Source organism: Micromys minutus, assembly GCF_963924665.1.
Source record: "Micromys minutus genome assembly, chromosome: 13".
NCBI lineage: Eukaryota > Metazoa > Chordata > Mammalia > Rodentia > Muridae > Micromys > Micromys minutus.
This window is the reverse complement of record NC_137982.1, coordinates 55,909,845-55,932,451: the sequence shown is the minus strand read 5'-3', so window position 1 is coordinate 55,932,451 and position 22,607 is coordinate 55,909,845. Positions and strand designations below refer to the sequence as shown.

The window sequence follows — 22,607 nt, the reverse complement described above, 5'->3', positions numbered from 1 at the left end:
GTCGGCTCAAGCGAGGGTCTCGCTATGGAATCGCGGCTGAATTCTTGTCTAGAAAACGGGGGTGCTCTTTAGAAAGTTACAGGCTGTTCTTTGAAGACTAGATTCCGAAGGGAAATTATGCGGTTTTATTAGGCTTTCAGGTTTGTATGTTTGTTGGAATCATGTATCCCCCCCCCCCCACCCCCTGTGAAATAATTTGGGAAGGAGTCTATTGAAAAAATACAGAGCCGTGGCCAGAAATGACGCCCCCACTAGCTGCAAAGGGAATGCGGGTGTCGGTGATTGCGCTTGCTTTCCAGCTGTACCCTGACAAGTAGATTAGATCCTTTCTGAAATTGAGTTCACCTCCCACCCCCAACACCATCCCATCCATATCCCTAATTTGTGGGTTCTCGGGAGGAGCCTGGCTGATGGCTGCATTAAGTTCAAGTGGTGGTGTCAGATTTACCTTTGAGCTAGAACTTACTTGAAATCACATCAGCCTGAGTTGGCAGACGCTGGATGGCCTCACATAGCACCAGAGTGCATCTTGCAAAATCTGAAGCCAGGTCTGAAAGAGATGCTTGAGTTTATCTTGCCCTTCCTCTTTCTACAGATGAGAAAAAAGATTTGCCTGGGATGTCAGTACATTGGCATCAAAGCTGGAAGCTAGAAATCAGACTCCTTAACATCAGCCTTTTATCATAATCGTGAAGGTCCAAGGTTTGGAGCGATTGCTAGCGCTGTGTTCTACATAAAGACAGGATAAACTCACAGTTTCCCTGAAAACTGCACTGACTTGCTAACTCAGTCCTGGGATACAATATAGATAAAAACTCATTCTTGTCATGCAGAATTTGTGGCTTTAACCACTATTTAGCTAAGTCAAACTAGGCTTAAGACATGTGATGAAAACCTATTGTTAATGCAGCACATTTCTAGGATTTGCCAAAACTATTAAAGATGGTTTAAAGTAGCCCAACTTTTTAGGAGTACGTACTCTTAACAAAAGTTTTTTATTAACTCGAGGGTTTAAAAGAGAGGGAGAATTCAGTAATTTCTATACAGCTAGAAGAGTTTCAACCACTGCTGCCAACTAAGGTTAGAAATAAGCGACTTTCCACTTCACAGTAATACAAACCTGTAATCACAACTCTGAGACTGGGGCAGGAGGACTGTGAATTTGAAACATAGCAACATAACAAGTTTGAGCCCAGCTGGACAACATAATGAGATTCTGGAGGGCCAAGAGGAAGAGACGGTAAGAAATGCTTGACTCTTCCTCCCAGGAGACACAGAACCTGTCGAGAACTCTATCCGTATTTGTGCTATTAGGTAGAAATCAGCAGACACTCAGAGTGGAGTTGGTGGGTCAGACAGATGAGCTAACTCAAGGATGGGCAGTTACACAGGGCTTTGGAGAATACAAAGCAGCTGGTGAGCTGGGACAGCTATACAGCGTAACAGTGGAAACAGTATACAGACTGCAGATGAAACACACGTCCCAGAGGGCCCTAGCCAGCTGCATCTCAGGCAATCTGGAGCCCAGGATTGGAGACCCCACCCCTGCTGTGACATCACAGGGGAGTGGAGTAGAGATGGATAAAAAGGTGGTCTGCCGCCCTGGCCCTAGACTGTTGGCTTAAGAGGAGAGATTAGGCACTGGCCTACAGTTGTCTGGCTTACAGGAACTGGCTCTTTTCCTCAAGCCTAATTAAGCAGCCCACTCCAGTTCTTGATCTCTGATTCCCAGTCCTAAAGTCCTTTCTCTCCTTGGGCTGCAACCACAGCCCTTCTAAGTGGCTGTGAGCACTTCCTCAGTATGAACTGTATATCAGACTTCTTCACCTACGAGACTACCAAGTCGGTGGTTGTGAAGAGCTGGACCATCGGGATCATCAACCGAGCCGTCCAGCTGCTGATCATCTCCTACTTTGTGGGGTGAGTCCATGGTCCTGCAGATCCTGGGACAGGAGAGTTACCTGATGTCCTTTCCTCCCTCTCCCCATATTGCTCTGCAGCTTTTAGACCTGTCTTCTCTGAGAAACATTTTAATTTGTGGGAGCCGTGTCCTCAGTTTTGGCCTCTGCCACTCCCATCCACCCCTGTCCTGGGGTGCATTATTTTATGAAGAAACTCTTCCAGGATTTGAGGATGATTCTAGACACATGTGCCAAGAATATGGGTCCATTCCCTGGTCAGGAAAGGGCCCATATGGTCCATCTTCCCAGACCAAAACAAAAAAAACAAGGCAGACCCCTCCCCACATCTTCTCATTCCCCTCCATTGGAGTCTCAGAGAGATAAAGGAACATAGAGGGGTGGAAACCAGGGAGATGAGCGAGTATGTGGAAGAAGAACCAGCCAGGGAGGGGAGTGCTGGATTTAATTTAAACTTAAGAATTTCTTACTTTCATGGGGCTAGATGGTGAGAGGTAAAAAGGCAAGAGACCCTATTCTTGGGAAATCAGGACAGGAACTGTCCCCCAAGCTAGACAGAGGCATAGATACCCTCAAGTAAAGAGCTGCCAAAGAGAAAAGCACCTTTTCTGACTTAGTGTGGGGCTCTTCCCTAAGAATGCAGAAATGAGTCCTGTTGTTAAAAAGCATAAATCCTCACCTCACTCCATGCTAGGGGCTGCCCAGGGACCAGCAAAATCCCAACACCGCCCTCAGGCACTCATACAAAGGGACTTGAGCAAACAATAGCTGGGAGGAAGCACAGGTCTGTCCTTCTTGCGGTCATTTCTACACACTGGCTGGCACCAGGAAATGCAGGCAAAAACCTCAGGGGTTTTCTTTCCTGGCTTGTGGGTCTGTGGTCACTTGCTGTTCCTTGAGACAATGAGTCTGTTTATGAAAGACAGCCACTGACTAGGTCATGAGTTAATTCAGTCAAATCGGAGAGTATATCCTCTGTGCATGTGTCTGGAGCTGAAAGGTGGGAGTAGTGTAGAGAGGTTGGATTTGTATGGATAGATGGATGGGCAGATGTGGTGTTTTTGTTCTGTGGGTTTGATGAGAGCCTGTAGGCTTTGGCATAGCATTGTGGAGACATCAGAAGGAAGTCAAGCTATGGAGTGGGATTAAATGGCCTAGTTTCAAGAACTTTCCCATGTTGAAGTTTTTTGAGCAATGTTTAGATGTTCCATGTCTTTCCAAATTGGGCTCAAAACTGGTTTCTGTCTGACTGGCTAGTTTGTTTAATTTTTGTTCTTTGGAGATAGAGTTATCTATCCAAGGCTCTGAATTTACTACACTAGTGAAGGTGACCTTGAGTACTTAATCCTCCTAAACTGGAATTGCAGGTGTGGATTGCCACATCCATTTTATGGCTGGTGGAACCCAGGGCTGTGTGCATATTAGGAAAGGACTCTGCCAACTGAGCTACATTCTCAATTGGTTCTTAAGCCTTCTGTGTTCAATTCGGTGCCTTGATTGTTGATAGCCACAGGATGGTGATGGTACATTGGTCCAAATAAAAGCAAAAGCCTTTTCAGCACATTCCTAATCTGGCCTGGCTCTCCTGACTCCAGGCAGGACATTGATGGAAGACAGAGACAGCCGTCTCCTAGACTAGCCCCCTTAGCCCTGCACTGCTTTCGGCTGCCCCTCATCAGGATCAGATTGAATCCTCCAATGCTGGGGTTTTTAGTTCAGTCTGCTTAAGGGAGCATGAAAGAGGCTCTTTGGCGTCTTGATATGCAATCCCATCCATCTCCCATCCTGACAACTCCCCGTGGAACTGTGCCTTGCAGTTACATCAGCACACTCAACAGCCCAGCCCCCTGGCCCAAGCCCATCTCTGTTTATAGGAGTCCAAACACCATGTGACTCCATGAATCCATTGTGATTAATTTAGCAGAAGTGCACCAAGCGTCTCTTCACGTCAGGCATTATCATTCACTGAGGGTAGAGCAATGGGCAGAAGCAGACAGGGTCTTTGTCCTGTGAGCATCATATCGTGAATATAGCAAGAAGTTGATACTAATCAGTGATCCTCACAAACAGATACAACGTTCATATGGTGTGTAAAACATGCATAGTACCAAAAAAGCTGCCGCTGTGGAGTCACTTGGCTTCATGCGATATCCAACCCAGGTTCTGAAGGGTAAGTAGAGAGAGCAACCAGATGGGCAGAATGAAGAATGCCTAAGGCAAAGGACCCATGTGTGTGGAGGTTAAGGCCTGGTCTGTGGGAAGAAGAAAAGGAGTATGGGAGTAGTGGTTAGAGTGTAGAAAGATCCCTGGAAGCTCAGAGGTCAGACCTGGCATCCTGCAAGAGCCAAGAGCTTTTGTCTCTACAGAAACATAAAGAACAAGAAGGAAATTACTGACACACAATCTATCTGTGCGGGAGTCTGGGGAAGAGCACCGTGAACAGATCGGAGTGGTCTGATGTGCCCAAGGATTAAGAGGAGTAGCCGGGGATGTAGGAAAGCTTGCAGGGGAGGTGTAACACTGCCTCAATAAAATTCTACAGGGGTTTGGTTTGGTTTGGTTTTACCTTTTATTTTGTTGGTTTGGGGGATCGGTTCTCTCCTTCCACCACATGAGTAACAAAGATGGAACTCAGGTCCCCAAGTTTGCCAGCAAGTCCCTTTCCCCACTGAGCCAACTGGCCTGTCTGCCCCTTGAAAGGAGATTTAATGTGGTGGTGTTAGCATCTAACTAATGTCCGAATCTTTTCCCTGTAACTTCTGCCAGGGACACAGGACCCAAAGCCTCACCTAGGAGGTGTACAGCATAAGCATTCCTCTTACCACTCATGCGAGCACACCCCCTAATCGTCTGGGCTCTAGCTTCAGCTACCTGGTGTGGTTGACTTCGCCCAACTTTGGTGCACAAGCAACTGGGGATACCATCCTTTTGACACCCAGGTAGCATCCACGGCTCCATGTCAGCACACTAGGTGACAAGTTGGGGACATCAGTTGGAATCCCTCATCCTCTAGGTACAAAGGGGGACGGCACCCATGTTGCCTGCTCTCTCCCTACGCCACAGCCTCAGGATAAGGAGACTGCGTGGTGTGACGTCCCAGCTTTGACGCCACCTTGACACAGACCTGTGAGTCAAAATTCCCAAGGTCTAGGAAATGGGTGTAAGGGTACCTCCAGTCAGCATGTTCTTAGATGACATGTCAAGTGCCTTTTCCCAGATAGTGACTCAGTCATGTTAAGTTATATGTGGTAACTATTATTGTTCCTAGATTCCCTGTTGTACCCTCCTCTTTCCCACTAACCAGCTCACACTTTCCTCTGAAACCCCTCCCCTCCGACACCCACCATGACACATTTCACACCCACTCCCTGGCCTTCTCCTCCTTGACTCCCTGGGGATAGACGGGAGGGTGTTGAGATGCTGTTTGAACCTCTTTCCTGCACATCCTACCTGCCAAGGAGCTGCCACCGCCTTCCGCTCTATAAATAATAAACCAGAAATGTGAGGAAAAAAAAGAGAAAAGAATCAGAGCGTCAGAGTAAATGCCAAGAATCAGAGGCTCACTCCTGATGCATTTAAGTCCTGGCCTCTAGAGACAGCCTCAGCCCCTCTGTTCTGGAAATGAAGCAACCCCTCACCTCCCATTGCTAGCTACCCTGATGACGTTCTCAGCCCCATGGGGCCACTGAAATTCTTCCATTTGTTAACTCAGAATTCTAATGTGGCTTCTTCTCCCTACTGGGTGTACATGGAGTCTTAAAGGAAGAGGAGGAGGAACAGACTGGTTAATTGTTTCTCCACCTCAAGCCCCTTCCTCTTGAGACCTTCTTGAGTTAGGGGATGCATTACTATCAGTGAAGCAGGGGCCTGACCTGAGATAGAAATAGAGACCCAACTGTAGGGTGGCTGGAAGTGATCCAGAGCAGAATGCCCTTCAGAACCTGCTACCCAGTTCCATAACTCTGGGCAAGCCCACACAGCCCTCTGTGTCTGTCTCCCGTGTGTGGTATGCTGGTCGTAACCTAGCTATGTCAGTAAGGCTTTATGGAAGGAGTCATTGAGTGTTCTTTGCATCTACAAATGTGCCCTGACTTTAAAGATGGGGGACTGGGCTCAAAAAAACGTTTCTTTAGCTTAACAGTGAGAAACATGTCCATCTGGTGACAAGGCACGCTGGAGTTCCAGAAGTCTGTATTCGGCCTGTGGCTTACTTTCTGATGAGCGTTCAGCAGCAGCCACCATCTTAGGGGAATCAGAGTGTCAGGCCCTTCAGAACTCACTCCCCATCATTCAGGAGGGCATGAGGCCATGAGCTAATGGTGCTCTTTCAGATAACTTCCTCAGATTCTGTAACAAGATGCTGCCTTCTTCTCTGTTAGGATATAACATGCTGAATGAGACTTAATGAAATTCCTCCCCTTCAAAAAAAAAAAAAAAAAAAAAGGAGGAAAAACTATTGCAAGAGTGAGCGGTAAAGCAAACAGCACTGCAGACTTCTATAATGGCGTGGTGCTCAGAAGAGCATCTTGCAAGCATGTGGATAAGGCTTAATGGCACATTAATCAACTTGCCGGTTGCTACAAGGCGGCCGCAATAAAGCAGGTAACAGGTCTGAAACCATTTGGCAGATCTGTGACTCCACCCTCTTTCTCTCATGCAAGAAAGCCTCTAGAATCCAAGTGAATGATGCCTCAAAAAGAAGCAGATAAATATGAGATAGTTATGCTAATTAGTTTAATAGACTCATCCTATAATGTATACGTGCACCAAAAGATTCACATGGTGCCCCATAGATGCAGACAGTGATTGCTTGCCAATTACAACTTAAAGCAGAGTGGCTGGGGAGATAGCTGAATGGGTAAGGTGCTCTCCTTGCAGGCCCAAGGACTTGAGTTCAATTCTCAGAACTTGTGTGCAAAGGCCCTGTTATTGTGGCACATTCTTCTAATCCTTGTGTTGGAGAAACAGAAAGGTGGATCTCTGGGATTTGCTGACTAGTCAGTCTAGCTTAGATGCTAACTAAGTTCCAGTTAAAAGTGAGAGACCCTGTCTCAGATAGACAGATAGATAGATAGATGGGTGGGTGGGTGGGCGGGCGGGCGGGCGGGCGGGCAGGCAGACAGACAGACAGATGCATAGATGGACGGATAGACACATGTTGCGTGGGTCTGGAGTACAGGAATGGTTAGGGCAATAAGAGAGCCTATATGTAAAGTTACCTTCCACCAGGCCTGATTGAACCTAAATTTAGTCTCCATGAGTCTCAGAATAGAAGCAGGAAACACAAGTTGTCCTCTGACCTCCACATACACATCTACACTCCAAAAATAATTAATTAATTAATTAATCAATTAATATGTTGGCAGTTTCTGAGAATGTTGCTTTTATTCCCTCAGATGAAGGGATAAGACAAGAGCTATACCACACGGCCATATTCACACAGCTTGGGCTAAGCCCCAGAGCATTTCCTTCTCTGTTCTAACTAAACCAAGACCTAGGCCTAGAAGCTTCTAGCCTCCTCACAGTGTAATCTAAGCTGACTGACTTAATCCAGCTTCTTTGGGCTTCTAACTGAATTGCTCTGCCTGGACTCACACTATGGCCACATGTTCTAATCTCCTGGCCCACCCTGTCTTCACCTGCGTCTAACCTGTTCCCTCTGTACCTGTCTGTAGAACTGTCCAGGTACAGCTGCCACACACCCCACCCCTTTCTCTCCCTGCACTGCCCTCAAACAGCCTCTCACTCGGCTGCTCTTCCTGAGTCATGTGTATCCTGTCTCTGATTCCTTCTGTCAGAGCTTGTCCTGGCTCGTCACTTTGCCCCTCAATTAGACGCCACTTTCAAACATGGCTGCTTCCTTTTACAAACTAACTTTACCTTCACTGTTCGGGATTATAAAGGTGTGTGCTAAGGGCGTGTGTGGATTCCAGCCAGATCATACTGCAACTCAGGGCGTGTCTGGATTCTAGCTGGATCATATCTTTGAATACGATTCCTTGCCAGATCAACCATATTGCTGGATTAAAGATTTCTCTACATCTTTAATTGTAAAAAAAGAAAGAAAGAAAGAAAAAAAAGAGTTTCAGAAAGAGAAACCTGTTAAGGGGATGATACTTAACCAACTACTCACTGATCAAAGGCATGTGCAAAGGCCAGCCTGTGCTTGTGGTAAGCTTGTCTTTCCTACAAGTGGCTGGACCTCCATCAGGGTCCTTAGAGCTGTTTCCTTCTGCACCTTCTGACAGCGTAAGAACCCCAAAGGCCATGAACTTCGACCCCCACCCAAGAGAAATGTCCTCTCAGCGTCCACACAATGCGGGATAGCAAGCTCCCCAGTCTTTGCAGCTCTAGTACCCATTACTTGTGCCATCTTCTGAAGCAGCAGTCGATGCCAACTCAATGGAAGGTCCTGGGCTGGACGCCCTTTCTGCCTCCCTTCCAATGCCTCATGGCAGTCCAACCCAGATATTGCCTCTGCAGCTGCCCTGCCAGGGATCCTCACAGCAAGGGATCTGCAGAACTAAACCGCCTCAGATTCGTTCTGTTACCTTCTCCTGATGTGGTTTCCCAGCCTTTGGTAGCAGGAGCTACCCAGCCATTCCAAAGTATGCTGTTAGAGTCTGCTAATTGTCTGAAAGCCTCTCTCCCAAACCGGTTTCTCTCTCTGGTCAAATAAGATCAGGAGGGCTTAGGAGTGTAGCTCGGTGAGAGAGGGCTTTCTCAGCATTTGTGAGGCCCTAGGTCTGCACGCTCAACACTGCAGTAAAATAGCTGTAGCAGTAATAATAATAACAATGACTGTGCTGATGTTAAAGCTAAAATTTTTATCATAGTACTAGTTTGTTGTATAGAACATTCATTTTTCCCCCAAACCTATTTGATAGATTTTTCTCACGTATAGAATAAAGACAGTGACTGTACTTGTCTTCTGGTGTGTCACCGGGACCAAATGCCTCCATGTGTCGCGCTGGAACAGTTACAGACACTGAGTATCTTGAACCCTGAGGGCTATGGTGGCCACAAAAAGAGGAAGTCCTTCGTGATGTGCAGAGTCCGTAGTCGGAGGCCCTCCCTGCTACTAGGGAAGTCTGGGAGGATCTGAAGAAGCAGGAGGGATGGAAGACAGGGAGTCTTTTCTGCCTCGTCTGCTTGGTCCCATAATGGCTCCAGGGAGTCTATGAGGGTGACTCGAGCTGAGATTCCTAGCAGTGGGGACTATGGAGCCTGAAGTGGCCCCTTCTGTAGCTAGACAGGACTCTCAGTAGAGGGATAAGGACAACAGCCCAAACACAAAGATATGTGACCTAAAAGTTGTCCTGCCTACAAGAAGTACAGGGACAAACATGGAACAGCAGACAGCAAGCATAACTGTCATCTGAGAGGCTTCGTCCAGCAGCTGATGGAGAGACCCACAGCCAAACATTAGACAGAGCTCAGAGAGTCTTGTGGAAGACTTGGGGAAAGAGGATTGGGGGAGCTGAGGGGTATAGGGACTCCATAAGAAAACCAACAGAGTCCACTAACCTAGATTCTTGAGAGCATTCGTGGGCTGGACCTTGGCCCCCTGCACATATGTAGCAGAAGTGCAGCTTGGTCTTCACGCAGGTCCCCCAACAGCTGGAGTGGGAGCTGTCCCTGGGATCTCATTCCCCTAAGTGGACCACCTTGTTTGGCCTCAGTGGGAGAGGATGCACTTAGTTCTGCAGTACCTAGATGTGCGGGGGAGGGTTGGTACGGGGGTGGGGGACTACCCCTTCTCAGAGGAAAGGGAGAGGGGAGAAGAGCTGTTCGAAGGGGGGCTGGGTGGAGTGAGGAAAGCTGCAATTGAGATGTAATGTGAGTTAGGTAAATTTTTTTAAACCTACAGGAGCTAGGTAATTGGGCACTAGGTGGAAGCACAGGACAAGGAACAAGATTAGCGTCCCGTCTTCACAGCAGGACCCACCTCCCTGACAGCACACACTGCCCACACCCTCTCCCTCCTAATTTCTCAGCTGACTCTTGGTCCGGTGAAGACTGCCAAGTGCTCCCACGGCCTCTCACCTGTCTGTCCCTTCCTTGAATAGCCACTGTGTCCCTGGTACATGGGGCCCAAGCATGAATAAAGCTTGTGCAGCCTGGGGCTCTGTGTCTTCTCTCTCCTCAGTGCCTGCTAGAGAGGGGACCTCATTAGTTATCAGCAATAATTACTTCCAGACGTGTGTATTGGCCATAAGGGGGTAGAAATTACTTCTTAGGGAAAAAAGAAACTAATTTTTTTTTCTTTTTGAGACAGGGTTTCTCTGTATATTCCTGGCTGTCCTGAAACTCACTTTGTAGACCAGGCTGGCCTCACACTCAGAGATCCACCTGCCCACTGGGATTAAGGCGTGTGCCACCACTGCCCAGCTCCTTTCTTTTTAGTTCGGTGTTTTTGTGTGTAAATCACAAGTAGATGGAGACCGTAGGCCGACAGAACACTTTCCGAGCATTCTGCTGTCTCCAGTGCTGTCACTGAACGCCTGGCATGACATGGTATGGCTGCTCTCGGAAGGTGCAGGTGGGTGGAGAGAGGGCTCACTGGCCAGCCCGTCTAACCAGCCACTGAGGACCAGGTTCAGTGAGACCTTGTCTCAAAGATAAGTTGGACGGACAGTGAGAAAGGTGATGTTGGAGCTTCTATCTCAGTGTCAGCTTCTGATGTGTGGCATGGTGCCACATGCTTTTAATCCTAGCACTTAGGAGGCACAGACAGGCAGATCTGTGTGAGGCCAGCCTAGTCTACAAAATGTGTTTTGGTCCAGCCAGGGCTACACAGTGAAACTCTGTTTCAAAAAGAAAAAAAAGCCAAATATCAACGTCTGGCCTTTCCCACATGGCACATGCTGGGATATTAAGAGTTTTCATAAGGAAGCAATTAGAAAAAGAAGCCCAAGAGTGCTTCTCAGAGGTGGTTTTGAAGACTCACCGAGCTAACCCAAGTCATCCCGACACATCTCCCTGCCAAGCACACCCATGTGACTCTAATGTTGGCAGGAAGGAGAGTTTTCCCAGCCCTTGTCTCGTGAGCCTGTGGACTTTCTCTGTATCCCTGTTCCTCTGCTGCAGGTGGGTTTTCTTGCATGAGAAGGCCTACCAAGTGCGGGACACTGCCATCGAGTCCTCAGTAGTAACAAAGGTGAAAGGCTTCGGAAGCTATGCCAACAGAGTCATGGATGTGTCAGATTATGTGACCCCACCCCAGGTATGATACCCCAACCAAGGGACATGTGCATGCCCACGTCTGGGGAGAATGGGGACAAAGGGAAAGTGTCCTGAACCGGCAGTACTGTTGGAGACACAAGAGCCTGCCCTCCAAAACGCAGCACTGGATATAAAGAAGCCAGTCTCCCCACCCCCTCTCCCTAGCCCTATCACAAGAGCCACCAGGGGCTTAGAGAGTGGGTTGGATGTCAGCTACCAAGTTCCTTTGTTAGCCCTACCACCTAGGCCAAATCATTTTGTTCTATAGAGGAAGGAAATGGCTTCCTGCCCCACAGATTGGGATTGGGCTTTTTCCTCTCCCTTCTCCCAAGGGCACCTCTGTCTTTGTCATCATCACCAAAATGATCGTTACTGAAAACCAAATGCAAGGATTCTGTCCAGAGGTAAGTGGAACAAGTCAAGGAAGCATATTGTCAGGAGCAGGGCCAGTGTCTCGAACAGACCCCATCATCTAGCCTAGAGCTGTGACTAGACCTGCCACCCTCTAGAGGCCACAGCTATGGGAACTTGTGGGAGGCAATGGGAATTAATGGGCTGACCAGGGCCAAGAAAGGAGCCATCATGCAACTGTGACCCTGTCGCCCCACAGAATGAGGAGAAGTACCGTTGTGTGTCTGACAGCCAGTGTGGGCCTCAGCGCTTCCCGGGTGGGGGTGAGTGCAGCCCTTACCCCACTCCCTCTCCAAACCCAAACCTTCATGGGACTCTAAAGGGCAGGGAGTTCTCCGTGAGGATAGCCCGTTTCAGGAAAGGAGTCCAGCCTACTCTGTGGACTTCTGCCAACGTCACGAAGGATTGCTGGGTGTCCAGACCCAGCTGGGGCTATGGAGGTGATGTGCATCGTTCCTGCCCGGGAGTTTAGTCTAGGTATTGCTGTAGTTGGGTAGAGTGGTATTAAGGAAACACAAAGGACTGTGGGAAACCCAGGGGGCGGGACAAGGGGCCTTCTAGACGTCTGAAGACAGCAAGATAAAGGGAGCTTCATGAAAAACATTCCAGGCCGAAGGGGGTAGCACAGGCTCAGAGGCAAGAAAAATGGGTTCTGGGCTGCTGAGGATGCATCCCGAAGGTTAGCTTGTCTTGCTCATCTGCGGGGGGTCCGTGAGGAGGAGGGGCATGGGAGTGGCAAGGGGCAGGATGCCACGTGCTCAAGTAGCTCCGCCCTACAGGGATCCTCACCGGCCGGTGCGTGAACTACAGCTCTGTTCTCCGGACCTGTGAGGTCCAGGGCTGGTGCCCCACCGAGGTGGACACCGTGGAGATGTAAGGCTCTGAGCGCCCTGAAGCTAATGGACGGCTACGTGGGTCCCCAACTAGTGTTCTTTCTTGGGGTAGGAATGTGGTCTCAGGGTACCATCTCCCCTGCGCTGCCTCTGCCTCTCACCCACAGGCCTATGATCTATAAGATGTCTCCTTCCAAGAGACACCTATAAAGAAAGATTCTTGAGAACAGCCCCGTCTCCTCTCTTCTGGAGAGCTGAACCTCATTTCCCCTCACAGGCCTATCATGATGGAAGCTGAGAACTTCACCATTTTCATCAAGAACAGCATCCGTTTCCCACTCTTCAACTTTGAGAAGTGAGTCCTTGGTTCTTCCCTTCTTCGCCCTGCCGTGGAGGTCTCTCGAGTGCTCTCTGTCTACCCGTCTCCACGGAGCTCCTACCCCTCAATAGGCCTTGACCCCAGATGTCAGCCAATTTCTGTGCCAATTTCCCTGCCTTGGAGCCATGAGGCCAAATGGGAGTTCTGCTTGGAGAGGGAAGACAACTTTACACTAGCTGTGGACTCCGAGGCCTCCTGCAGTTGGAGTCTAAAGTGTTTGTCATTTGTCTTTCTGCCCACCTCAAACCCTCAGAGTGGTGGGCTTTTGTCTTAGTTTGCTGGTGGCCATGGCACGGCAGAGATGCACCAAGTCATTAGGAGAGACTCTGGTCACCAGGAGGCCCAGCCTGGGAGTTTGGAGATACTGGCCACAGACATTCATAGCCCTACTATGAGATGGAACATGATGAGAGTTATAAAACCATGGGGGTGGGGGAAGGGGAAAAGATGGGAAGTGTCTGAGAGACGGGGCAGTAAATTACTCCACCTAGATGTGGAGGGCCTAAAGCATCCAGAAGAAGAGAGAATTTAGGCATTACTATTTTTACTTTAGTTCTAGGTCTAACCATTCTCTCTTTCCACCCCAGGGGAAACCTTCTGCCTAACATCACTGACAAGGACATAAAGAAGTGCCGCTTCCACCCCGAAAAGGCCCCGTTTTGCCCCATCTTGAGGGTAGGGGACGTGGTTAAGTTTGCTGGGCAGGATTTTGCCAAGCTGGCCCGCACGGTGAGAGCTTGCCCCTTCCCTGTGACCCCCTACCTACCTACCTACCTACCCACCCACCTACCCACTTACCTACCCACCCACCCACCTACCCACCCTCCTACCTACCCATTCACCCACCCACCCACCTACCTACCCACCCACCCACCCATCCACCTACCTACCTACCTGGAGAGCTCAGCCCTACCTTAGACCTCAGGGAAAGACACTGGGATGCTGGGCTGGAACTACAGCAAAGCAGTGCCACCTGCTGGAAGCATCCAGACCTGCAGATCACCACATCCCGAATCCTATCCATCTATCCCCAGAGATCTACCCCCACCACCTAGCCTCAGTTGTTCATTCCCATCATCCCATCTCACAAGAGTCCTTTGGTCTCTGAAAAGCACCACACCACAGGAAAGGGAGCTGCAGTAATGTTCTGAGTCCTGTGTTGTATCATGGGGACTTTGAGGCTCCAAGTTCTGTCCCTAAGGACACCCTCTCTGTCGGTCACTCTCTTTCCTCCCCGCTGCCACCTCCCACCCAGAGAAGGAAAAGAAATCACTCATCAGAAACCCTCTGCCCTGACTGAGCACAGGGGATACCTCCTATTTGGCCGTTTTTTCAGGGTGGCGTCCTGGGCATTAAGATCGGCTGGGTGTGCGATCTCGACAAGGCCTGGGACCAGTGTATCCCCAAATACTCCTTCACTCGGCTGGATGGAGTTTCTGAGAAAAGCAGCGTTTCCCCTGGCTACAACTTCAGGTAAACCCCACTATCTGGGCAGGAGCAGAGGCCACAGGCGACCCCCAAAATGTCCGTCTCGGAAGTGCACAACTGGAAGGAAATTCCTCATGTCCTCCTTCCGGTGCCCAGCAGGCTTCAGTTTGAGCTTGGGAAGGACTTCTTGGCAGCCATTCCTGGTGGGTGGGTTGTGCTAGGAGGTATGGAATCATGTCTCCAAAGGGGACCCAACCAAGAAATCTGCTGAGGTTCATTAGACCAGATGGCTAAGGTAGTACTTGATTCTGTAATTCTTTACCTGTTTTAGCTACAGTGTGCCTCTTTTGTGTCCAGACAGCCCCATTTCCTGTTCTGTGCCTGAATTTTTAAAGCTCTTACTCCCATAAAGTAATCACAATATCTGGCCTTGTTTCTTTTTCCAAAATGGTAACTTGGCATTTCTTTCCAAAACCAGGAAATTCCACGATTCACAGACAGCAACTACTGATCACTAGTTCTTTAGGGCTTTTCTAGGGGAAAAATAGCTTTTAAATATCATCCCATTGATATTCCAAATGGCTTTGTGGCCTAAAGGAATTTTATTTTAGGAGCTTTTTCCCCTAGGAAAAAAAGGAGAGCAGGGGAACTCAGGGCCAACTGTTTGGAATAGCTAAGCCCTTGAACGAACCCTTGACCTCTTCCCTGTTGGTGTCCATCTGGAAAATGCCTGTTCACCTGTGCATCCTACTGGTCAGTGCATGAATTAATTGCTTTGGCTTTCAGCTTTGCCCCCCTCCCTCCATCCTTCCCTCCATCCTTCCTTTCTCTCTCTTTTTCTCTCCCTTCCTCTTTCCCTCCCTTCTTTCTCTCTCCTCTCTCTCCCTCTCCTTCTCTCTCTCTGTGTATGTACCTGTGTGTATGTGTTTGTGTGTACACACATGTACACATACCAACACTCATGATGTGACATATGAACAGAAGTCAAAGGACAAACAGCTCATTCTTTGAGGCAGGATCCCACTTGGTCATTATTGCATGTCAAGATAACTGGCCTATACGCTTCTAGTGATTCTCCTGCCTCTGCTCCCAAATACCTAGTAGGGACACATTGGGATTATAGGTGCCTGTGCCACTACATCCAGCCCTTACGCTTGTTTTGGGGATGTGAACTGAGGTCACCAGGCTTACACACTGAGCACTTTTGTCAAGCAAGTTGTCTTTCCAGTCCTTTGCTTAGTTTCTCAAAATCCCAAAACATCTTAAAGGTCCTGAAGTATACAATGTTATATGTCAAAAAGGCTAAGCAGGATAAGTAGTTAGTGGTGAAACAAAATATGTAGAAGAATATATTTGTTACTTATTTAAAGAATCCTTACTCAAGCTGCCCTGTGTTGTAGTGTCCGACTAATGCTACATTATATACACACTAGTATCCCTTCTGCTCTCCAGACAAAATACCAGACAAAGGTAGTGAAGGAAGGTAGTGAAGGAAGGGTTTGCTGGTTGGTTTGCTGGTTGGTTTGCTGGTTTGCTGGTTGGTTGGTTGGTTCACAGTTTGAGCATACATTCATTTCATCATGGTGGGGCAGTCATAGCAGCATGAGCATAAGGTGGCTAGTCACATTGTATCCTCAGTCAAGAAGCAGAGGGAGACCTCCAGAGAAGCTCAGCTCACTTTCTGCTCTTCAGTCATTTGAGACTCCAGCCTGTAAGATGGTGCAGACACATTCTTGGAGAGTCTTCCCACCCAACTGAACACTCCCTCACACATGGCGAGAAGTTTGTCTCCCAGGTCAGTCTAAGACTCCTACCTACGTGGCCATTCGGGACAAGCACTACCTGTCCTCTGTTCTGGTGGTGGCACTCATGAAGCTTTCTGGGGGTGAGGCCTTACCCTCAGGGTTTCTAGTTGCCCTGGTTCATAGTACCAGTTTCTCTTTAAGGGCACTGATTTCTTCAACAATGGAAGCTGCTTTCTCTACAGCTACTTTGTTGTTGATGTTAAACTTGCTTATACGTCTTTCTGATCACACTGGACACTCCGTGCTTTTCTACTGTATTTGCTTGCTCTCTTTCACTGTAGACCTGGCACCAAAGTGGTCCATTAAGCTCTTACTACATCACATTAGGGCTTCTCTAGTTTGGAGCTCCAAACTCTTTACATTCCTCCTTCAAACTAGTTCCAAAGGCCTGCAAACCCGCATGATTATGTTCACCGCAGTGTGACCCTGCTTCTGGCACCATTTTTTTTTTTTTTTGCGTTAATTACTTTTCTAATTTCTGTGACAAAATGCCCAGCAAAAGCACTTGAGGAAAGAAGACTTTATGTCGGCTCACGGTTCGAGGCATAATTCACAGTGACGTAAAAGCATTGCAGGAGGGCGAAGTGACAGACCACATGGCAGCCTCAGTCAGGAAGCAGAGAGAGGTGAACGCTGGTTCCACTTGCTTTTTCCTTTTTCCGTGGTAGACACCATAGCCTACGTAAGGGTACTGTCCAAACTCGGGGTTAACCTTTACGCCTCAGTTAAATCTCTTTGGAAAAATCATGCCTATAAGTTGGTCTCCTGGGTATTTTAGACCTAACCAAGTTTACAGTCAAGATTAACCATCACAATAACCAGCTTTCTTTTTCACTTTACTTCACAACTCTAAGAAGTAATGGCCCGTTCCATTAAGTTTTACATTTGATAGTTTAAAATATATACGTATGTTCTCTGGAAAGAAGAATTTTTAAAAACTGAAATTGCTTTCATAATCAACTCCAGAGTTTTAAAAACCATAGGAAACAACACATATTTTAAAGTAGGTTAAAAATACTGTTTGGCTCCCTGGGAAAAATTGGCATTTTATCCAGTCAGCCCATCACACTGAGATCAATACAAAGAATATTTGTATGGTGGCTTAAAAATAGTGATATATCTTAATAAAATTCTCAATCTGAGATACAAGTTCTTCAGACCTCCAAGTGACTCATTTGGTGGGAACGCATGACTGTGATGAAGACCCTAACTACTAATATCACAGGTTGGAGTAGGGCCTGTCGTGTGAACAAGAGCTGCTCTGGAGTTCTGTATCTCCGGTTACTTATGCAGCGACTGTGCCCTAACTAGGCACATTCAACCTGAGGTATGCTTAGTTCTAAATAAGCTTTGACTGAGGGTATAGATGCAGGTTGGTAGAGTGTGTGCCTAGCCTGCAAGAAGACTAGAGTTCCATCCTCAGATCAAGAAACCACACAAAACCTAAAGCCAGGAATGGTGGCATGTGTCTGTAACCACCTCGCTCAGATGGTGGAAGCAAGAAGATCAGTTCAAGGCCATCCTTGGTTACATAGGGAGTTCAAGGTCAGCCTGGGCTATATGAGTCCCTGCCTCAAAGAACTTAGGTTAGATTGTTTATTTGGACAGACTAGAAAGAGGATCTCCAAGGACTCTGTCAGTATAACACTCAGGATCTAGGGGAGCCACCTGAGAAGTATGGGCTCCTCTGAAGATCCCAAATAACTTACTCTCTTAGCAGAGCCCAATGTACAAAGGAAGCAAAAAGTACCCAGTTGGACCCTGGGTAAAGTTGCCCGAGAGTCCAAAGAAAAGTGCTATCAGGAGACATCTGGCATCCGTGCCTAACAGCACTTTGCCTACATGCTATCACATCCCTCCACCTGGTCCCCACCACCATCTCATACAGCAGTAGACACACTGACACTCAAGGCCAAAGGCCACAGTCATCTTTCTGACTGTTCCGATAAGAGGAAAGTACACACATTATGGTTTCAATGACATGGAGATCTTATGCTGTTGTTTAAATCTCACTAAGCTACTTATCAGTCCAACTGACACTCATCACCCCACGTGCGTAGCATTCTGTGTGCTTTGGTCAATTATTCCTCACCCGCTCTCGAAGGTAGAGGCGAGCATCCTTCCATGGTACTAACGAGAAAAGGCACTGGCTCACTGTGTTTACTCACTGCCACTGTAACACATCTAGGGCATCTGGAGACCTGGACATGAATAAATATTCTTGACTGATATCTACCACAACCAGGAAAGCTTAGGGACATCCGCGCTCGTTAGTCCTCAGTGAGACATGTAGGGGTGGCTGGTACTTTCCATCCTGCTGAAAAACAAAGAACCGGAGTTCTGAGGAACTGGAAATACCAGCAGATGCCAGCGGCACAGTTCACAGCCTGGCCTTTTGCCTCCCAAACAAGTTCATTTGTCTCCCCTCCACCAGAAGCCAGACTCCTCACCACTCCCTCCCTGCCATTCGCTCTGGAGCGAGTTCAGACTGGATTGGTCTTGCTGTAAGCAGCACATGTGATACCCAGAGGCAGCTAGAAACCTGCACTTCCATCACTGATTACGTCTCATTCCCATTCCCCCACATCCCCACTTTCTGCAGCTCTTTGCTTGCAGAATCATTGACTCTGAGATTGTCTAGGTGTTAAAGATCCACTGAGCACATCTAGACAAAGCTGTCCCCTTTCAGAGAGGAAACAGAAGCTCTGAAGGGGAAGTGATTGTCTAAGATCATGAAAGAGATTTAGTATAGGCTTAGAGGCCATTGTGTTTGTGTTCCCATATCAGTCTTCCTGAGGCATAATCCAAACACAAGGATACTTAAGGTGGTCTGTTTGTAAAGAGTCAGGTCCAGTTACAGGCAATCGCCCTGGGGTGCCTCTCCTTTCAATTCTTACGTAAGCTGCTTGGTTTTGTCCATCTATATTATCTAGCCTATATTAATTTGTGTAAGCTCACTAAAGGCTTCTGTTCTTCCTCCACCCACAATTTGGTTGAGAGAATTTTCACTCCTAAATCTGCCTATTCCCCATAGGTAAATGTTCTAATTATCCCTTAACATCATGTTTTTGAAGCTCTTTCCCAAGCATATTGAGAGTGCAGTTGCTAGGGTTGTCTGCATGTGTGGTGGACAAAGTGCAGCTGGATCTAAAAATAAAAACTAGCAGTTCAACAATGCACATAAAGGACCCCCAGGAGGCAGCATCCTGTAGCTTAGACACAGGACTGAGGGATGGTTCTTACCATTCAGATAGATGCTCAGTTCACCAGTACAGGGTTTTAAAGTGGGCTCATTGTTGTATGTGAGCATGGTAAGCTTGGGAGAGCATGCATGTGTTTGTTAGCCATTGAATGTTTAAGACTGAATGAGAGCAAGTCTGTGTGTGTGTGTGTGTGTGTGTGTAGAGGCATTGATGATTTAATGACAGATTTATAACAGTATCTATCAAGGACTCAGTGGGAAGCAGATGGCTGTCTCAAATTGGGTAATTCGAGGAGAGCCTAATAAAGGGGCTGCTTTGGAAGTGTGAGCAGAGTGTGGGGAAATCACAGGGCTCATGGATAGTAATAGGACATAGGTCTACAGGGCAGAGGGCAGAAGGCAGTGGCTGGAGCTACGGAGACATGGTGTGTAAGGAGAGGGAGGCCCCACCAGCAGCCAGAACAGACAAAGCAACGCACCAAGACAGGGAGATGCTTGAACCAGAAGGCACACGTGTGATCCAGTCCAAGTCCTTCCACTACCATGTGGAAGTTGCTAATTTCTTTACGCTGTTGCTGAAAGTGTGAGCCATTGCCCAGTAAATGAACAGGCACTTGCAGACATAAGCATTTTTTTAAAAAAGCCACTTTATCTACAAATGCACACTTTCTTTTCTTTAAGATTTTTTCTATTTTTTTAATTTAATCCTTTTTTTTTTTTTTTTTTTTTTTTTTACAGTCCAGACTTTATCTCCATCCCATTCACCCTCTGGCTGTTCCACATCCCATACATCCTCCCCCTACTCCACTCCCATCTCCACAAGGATGTCCCACCCACACACCCACCAGACTTCCACACTCCCTGGGGCCTCCAGTCTCTAGAGGACTAGGTGCATCTTCTCTGACTGAATGAAGACCCTGCAGTCCTCTGCTGTAGAGGTGCTGGGGGCCTCGTATCAGCTGGTATATGCTGCGGACTGGTGGCTCAGTGTCTTGAGAGATCTTGGGGGTCCAGATTTGTTAAGACTGCTGCTCTTCTTACAGGGCCCTGCTCCTCAGCTTTTTCCAGCTTTTCCCTAATTCAACCACAGGGTCAGCAGCCTCTGTCCACTGGTAGGGCATAGATATCTGCATGTGACACTTTTAGATGCTTGTTGTGTCTTTAAGAGGGCAGCTATGATAGGTCCCTTTTGTAAGTACACCATAGCATCAGTAATGGTGTCAGGCCTTGGGCCTCCGCTTGAGCTGAATCCCAAGTTGGGCCTGTCACTGGACCTCCTTTCCCTCAGGCCCTTCTCCATTTCTGTCCCTGCAGTTTTCTCAGACAGAAACAATTCTGGTCAGAGTTTTGACTGTGGGATGGCAACTCCATCCCTCTATTTGATGCTCTGTCTTTCTACTGGAGGTGGGTTCCCCTCACTGTCGGGCATTTCATCTAAGGTCCCTCCATTTGAGTCCAGAGAATCTCTCACCTTCCAGGTCTGTGGTACATTCTAGAGGGTCTCCCACCTCCTACCTCCCGATATTGTCTGTTTCCGTTCTTTCTGCTGGCCCTCAGGGCTTCAGTCCTGTTTCCCCGCCCACCTAATACTTGATCATGTTCCCCTCTTCTCCCTGCCCCCTTTCCCACCCACTCCCTTCCTTCTCCACACTGTAACTGTCTTCAGACACACCAGAAGAGGGCATCAGATCCCATTACAGATGGTTATGAGCCACCATGTGGTTGCTGGGATTTGAACTCAGGACCTCTGGAAGAGTAGTCAGTTCTGTTGACCACTGAGCCAGCTCTTCAGCCCCCAAGTATACATTTTCTTAAAAGATCCTTTTTTTTTTTTTTTTTTTAGGTTAGAGACATAGCTCAGTGGTAGACCACTTTCCTAGCATGTCCAAGGCCCTAGTTCTGAGGTCAGTTCCTAGCATGTCTTAAAAATATACTCCGCAAATATAAGACCCACAGGAAATAGTGACACAGGCCCCGTTTCTCTCATACACTCCTGTTACCCTCACAGGAAGTTAGCATCCTAGATGGGGACGGGTAGGTCCTTCCAGTCCCTTATACATTTATTCATATGCAACCTAAAATTCTGTGTCTTCAAAGACCTGAAAAGCTCACCTCTAGTCCTTATGTTAAGAGCCCTTAACGGTGGAGCTGTGAAACCCTTTCCTTCACACCTGTGCTTTTGACCTCATTCACATCACCACACCTTCCCACGCACAAAGGTTTTGAAACGTGTTAGAAACGACCCACCTTCACCAAGGCTCAAAGCCAGAGGCCTGGTCTGTCTTCATTTCCAACACACAAATGTAGTAGCTGTTATATAAATATAAATATGTAAATACACACACACACACACACACACCCATTGCTGATTGCCAGAAAGAAAACAAAAGCACTTTAAAAACTCCTCCACCTTTATTAAAGAATCTTAGTATGTTACTCAATCTTTTTTTTATTCACTTTACATCCAGCTCACTATCCCCCTCCTGGTCATTTCTCCCACAATCCTCCCCCATCCTCCCTCCCTTTCCCCTCGATATCCCCCCACATCTTCAAGGTTAGGCTCATCTTCTCCCACCGAGGTTAGACAAGGCAGCCCAGCTAGAAGAGCATATCGTATGGACAGGCAACAGTGTTGGGACAGCCCCAGCTCCAAGCTGCACGTCTGCTACATATGTGCGGGAGGCCTAGGTCCAGCCTGTGTAAGTTCTTTGGTTGGCGGTTCAGTCTCTGAGAGCCCCAAGGGTCCAGGTTACTTGACTCTGGTAGTCTTCCTGTCGAGTTCCTATCTTGTTTGGGGCCCACAACCCTCCCTTCTATTCTCCCATAAGAGTTTCCAAGCTCCATCTATAAACAGAAGCACTTTTAATGATGTCTGGTTTCTCAGTTCCCCTTGGAGATTTCTTAAGTCAGCATTGCTACTAAAAGGCAGCTCGATTTTGGATTTCCTCTCTTGGTGTCTGGGACAAAAAGAAAAAAAAAGCATTTGTTCATCTGCTAGATACTCCCGGGTGCTAGGTGTTTGCAGCAGGCGTTCTGTGTTGGAAACGCACTGCAGCAGCTTTCAGCTCAGATCCCACCCAGTTCCGCTCCCACATCACAGCCGAGGATCACCAAGCTCCTCGGCCAACTGACAGAGGCAGCTGAAGTAGGCCCTGGCTTCCCACTCTCCCTACAGTCTGGATCCCCTCCTTCCAAACACCACAGAACATGTGTTTCAGAGGCAGCCATTCCAGTCATTTTCACAGACAACCATACGGTGGGAAGGTCTCTCCCACGAGCTATGTTCGAAGTCCCCGTGACCCTTTCCCTTCCTCACTGTCCTGAGCTATCAATGAAGGGGCCGGTGGTCCTGGGTGGGCACACCCTTTCTAGTGTATGTCTGTCCTGTCAGCACAGCAGCTGATG

General features: G+C 47.9%; 1 protein-coding gene across 1 annotated transcript in view; it reads left to right on the top strand.

Moving 5' to 3' along the window:
* Positions 1 to 1,801: 1,801 nt before the first annotated feature.
* P2RX3 (purinergic receptor P2X 3) overlaps positions 1,802 to 22,607 on the top strand; it is a gene marked incomplete at its 5' end in the record, with an annotated part of 33,775 nt that continues 12,969 nt past the window's right edge. The window contains 8 exons of the mRNA XM_080928156.1: positions 1,802 to 1,920; positions 11,010 to 11,145; positions 11,477 to 11,548; positions 11,755 to 11,818; positions 12,335 to 12,428; positions 12,666 to 12,743; positions 13,355 to 13,496; positions 14,104 to 14,240. Of these exons, the coding sequence (XP_080784282.1) occupies positions 1,802 to 1,920; positions 11,010 to 11,145; positions 11,477 to 11,548; positions 11,755 to 11,818; positions 12,335 to 12,428; positions 12,666 to 12,743; positions 13,355 to 13,496; positions 14,104 to 14,240 (842 nt within the window). The remainder of the gene's footprint in view (positions 1,921 to 11,009; positions 11,146 to 11,476; positions 11,549 to 11,754; positions 11,819 to 12,334; positions 12,429 to 12,665; positions 12,744 to 13,354; positions 13,497 to 14,103; positions 14,241 to 22,607) is intronic.